This window comes from Zingiber officinale, chromosome 8A (assembly GCF_018446385.1).
Source record: "Zingiber officinale cultivar Zhangliang chromosome 8A, Zo_v1.1, whole genome shotgun sequence".
Taxonomy (NCBI): domain Eukaryota; kingdom Viridiplantae; phylum Streptophyta; class Magnoliopsida; order Zingiberales; family Zingiberaceae; genus Zingiber; species Zingiber officinale.
Window position 1 is genome coordinate 55021363 of NC_056000.1, and position 3446 is coordinate 55024808.

Consider the following 3446-nt stretch of genomic DNA (forward strand, 5'->3'; position numbering starts at 1 on the left):
GATGAGGTGGTGAGGTCTTCTAGCAAGGTCAACTTGACCCGAACTCGGTCTAACTTGACTCAAGCTCGATTAGTCTTGAATCAAGTTTGATTTGACTTGACTTCTGACTCAACTAGACTGTTGACTTGACCATGCCGTGTGGTACATGTGACTATCTTCGCCGCATCATTGTAGAAGCGAGCCCAGCCTTGAGACTTCTGTTGCACCGAGATCGATGTTCTTCGACTTCTTCTTTTTCCCTTTCAAAATAACTATTTTAAGTCAAACAAAGAGGGCCTTAATCAGATCTTCCATCAGAGAAACAAAACATTGAAATTAAGGATTATATATATACTTTCAATAAGAACCTGCTCAATAATGCGACAAGACAGTCTTATATATTAATTTGTGCAACCCTAACATGCTCTGTAGAACAGGAGATGGCTAGCTCCTAGCTAACAAAAGAGAGCCAAAACAAACGCAAAGCCAAGCCAACGCACTGACTCGTATGTATCCTCTCAAAATCTCCATTAATGACACGGAGAATGGCCCCTTCCTGCACACACAAACGTCCAAAGTCGCTCAACTCTCACTCAGGCATCCAAAGTCCCTAGCACCTACCTACTCATGCATGCTGATCATTCCAAGGTTCGTGTTGGAGTACTTAAGTAGCCCTTACCTGTCCTACGACATGCAAATGAAATCCCCACCTAACTGATAATTGATGAATTACCTGAGATGATCATCACCTAATTAGTAGGTGTTGTATCATTTTGGCTAGATTCGGTAGGTGCTACAGTTAGGATCCAGAGTTGTTTTCCTATCTGCACATGTTACTTCTGCACCTTTTCATAATATGCCGCCTGAACAAGAACTGGAGGAGCTAGTTAGGACTTTGTTCTTATCTAGCATGAGCCTTTGTTTCTATCTTATCTATAAATTAAATAAGATCTTTCAGAATACGAATTAACAGGAAGAGACTGCAAATGAAGTAGATTCTCGAGCATATACAAATGGCCAAAACTGACATGAAAGCGACTTTATTGGTATAATAATACAAGCATCAATTTTCCTCTCTTCGAGCATTTTGTTTGTTGTTGGGGCTTATATATTTTAATCAATAGAGCAAAATGTCATGGAGTAGTAAAAATATTTATTACGAGCATTCTGTGAAGAGAGAGTGACAAAGCATAGTGATCAGTGTGATCACTGTCGTCCTTATTCAACGAGGTACCCGCACAAAAAAACACACACCAACCCTTCTCGTCATCATCGACGGCAACACAAAACCAACCAGCCACTTCCACAACCCTGTCGAGCTCACGTGATATATCATCAAACCCTAGATAGATAGCTAGGAAGCTGCATGCGTCGTCTTTCTCCACTTACATTTGGATCGTCACTGCAAGTACGTAGCCTCCACCGAGCTCCAAACTGCAGCACCGGTGCACCCGTCGACGTCAGGCATCAGGCCACCGTACTCCTCCATGTCGAACTGCAACAGCGCCGCGGCAGCGTCGCCGCCGCCGTAGAAATAGCTCTCCAGGTGATCAACGGTAGTGCAGCCGCTGGGGTTTTGATCGTCCGTGTTGATGCTGCTGGCGCCGACCAAGTCCATGAGGTCGCAGTCACCGTATTGGGATGGGAGCGGGTGGAGGAGCTGGGGTGGTGGCGCGCCGGAGCTCAGCAGGTGCTGATCAGTGATCGGGAAGGGTAAGAGAACGGGGGAAGCGTCGTCGACCAAGGAGGGAGGAAAGCCGGTACAATTCGCCGGCTTTCTTCTCGCTCTCCTCGGCTGAGCGAAGATGATCAAGCCGGAGAACTTCTTCTTCAGCTTGGTGTTCCAGTAGTTCTTGATGTCGTTGTCCGTCCTCCCTGGGAGATGACTGGCGATCACTGACCACCTGCTCCCGATGCTCGCGTAGAGGTTGGCGATGATCCATTCCTCGTCGCCGGAGAAGCAACCGTGCTTGATGTTGGGCTTCAAGTAGTTAAGCCATCTCAGCCTGCAACTCTTCCCGCACCTATTAAGCCCTAACCAACACCAGAACAAAACATTAATAATTAATTAACGATCGAGCAATACCATTAATGAACAAAAAGACTACTAACTACGTACCAGCTCTACGAGGGAGAGTGATCCAGTTGCCACCATGGCCATGCTTCTCTATGTACTCTTTGAGCTGCTTGTCTTCCTCCGGCGACCAATGCCCTTTCTTCACGCTTGCTTTGTCACAGCAAGGACTCCTCCCCATCCTTCTTTCCTATAGCTCTTGCCACAAACATGACCATATATATATATATATATATATATATATCATGAGTTGGTGAAAGGATGTTTATATAAATTGATCATTCCATGAAAATCCTAGTTTTATTCTTGGGCGAGAGATGAAGAAGTGTTGGAAGTTTGTGTGTTTGGTTTGAGAGAGAGAGAGAGAGAGAGAGAGGATGGAGATGTAGATTAAGTATGTATTCTGACTGCAGCACGTGCATGGATTCGGTATGTGATTGCGGCTATTGATGAAGTTGGTGCATGACATGCAGTAGTGATCAGCTGAGTACTGTAAATTACTTCCTCTCTCAAGTTACATCAGCTCATTTATCTCATTTGAAATTCAAATTTTAATTCTTTTAATATTCCTTATTCCTTTGAGTATTTTTATCACATATATATGTAGGGACACATATTCTATTATTTAGGGTTTAGTTGTGTGTGTAGTGTATATTGGACAAATGTTAGTGTATTTATTTCTTTATTTGTCATATATGTTTATATGTGATTCTAGACTTTTCAGTGTAATGGTTTGAGTGTAAAAAAAACTTTTCTTTTTAGTTTTTGAATTAATGTTTACTTTGTTTCATACAAAAAATTAAAAGGTCAGGGATTAGTAACACAAATTGTAGTAAATTTTAACTTATAAAGTAATTTAAAAGAGTATATTAAAAAAATTTAGCTTTAATTGCAAATATCTATTTAGTAAATTATTTTACATTGTTTTTATTAGGTGAGGAGTGATGTTCTTAAGGAGTCTTCAAAATGCTAAAGGGATACATAGCTAAAATCAAATTAAATTTATTTGAAATAATATTTTTATAAATATAATTATAGCATTTTTTTTTACTATTTTTCTTATTTTTACAATAACAATAACAAGCAAGTGTTATCCCACTATAGTTTATAGCAATGTTACTACTTTATATAGAGAGCCATAAAGATAAATAACTATTTAATAAGATTTAATCTATATGTTACTAATTTAATAAATATTTTATTAAATTTGAATTAAAAATATAGTAATTGTACAAACATTACTATTTATGGGTGATAACCCATGCGCACCCTCGGAGCCTCTTTAGAACTACTTCATGTGATGTAGAAAAAAGATAAATCATAGAAAAATGTTGTCCAGTATAATAGCTAGCTCTTTGCATGAGGTCAGATGATCCGTAATATATTTTGCACA

General features: G+C 39.8%; 1 protein-coding gene across 1 annotated transcript; it reads right to left on the reverse strand.

Annotated features, from left to right (window-relative positions):
• Positions 1-1121: 1121 nt before the first annotated feature.
• Positions 1122-2390, reverse strand: LOC122011554 (transcription factor MYB4-like). Its single transcript, XM_042567940.1, has 2 exons — positions 2099-2390; positions 1122-2013 (listed from the first exon to the last, which is right to left on the reverse strand). Exons 1-2 carry the CDS (start codon positions 2232-2234, stop codon positions 1379-1381), a joined length of 771 nt encoding a protein of 256 aa, XP_042423874.1. The 5' UTR covers positions 2235-2390; the 3' UTR covers positions 1122-1378.
• Between the last annotated feature and the right edge of the window lie 1056 nt (positions 2391-3446).

Bases quoted from the DNA above. Each gene is read 5' to 3' on its own strand.
- LOC122011554 (XM_042567940.1), bottom strand. From the start codon at position 2,234: ATGGGGAGGAGTCCTTGCTGTGACAAAGCAAGCGTGAAGAAAGGGCAT. The intron at 2,014-2,098 runs GTACGTAGTTAG...GGTGTTGGTTAG, and splicing joins CACTCTCCCTCGTAGAGCTG to GGCTTAATAGGTGCGGGAAG.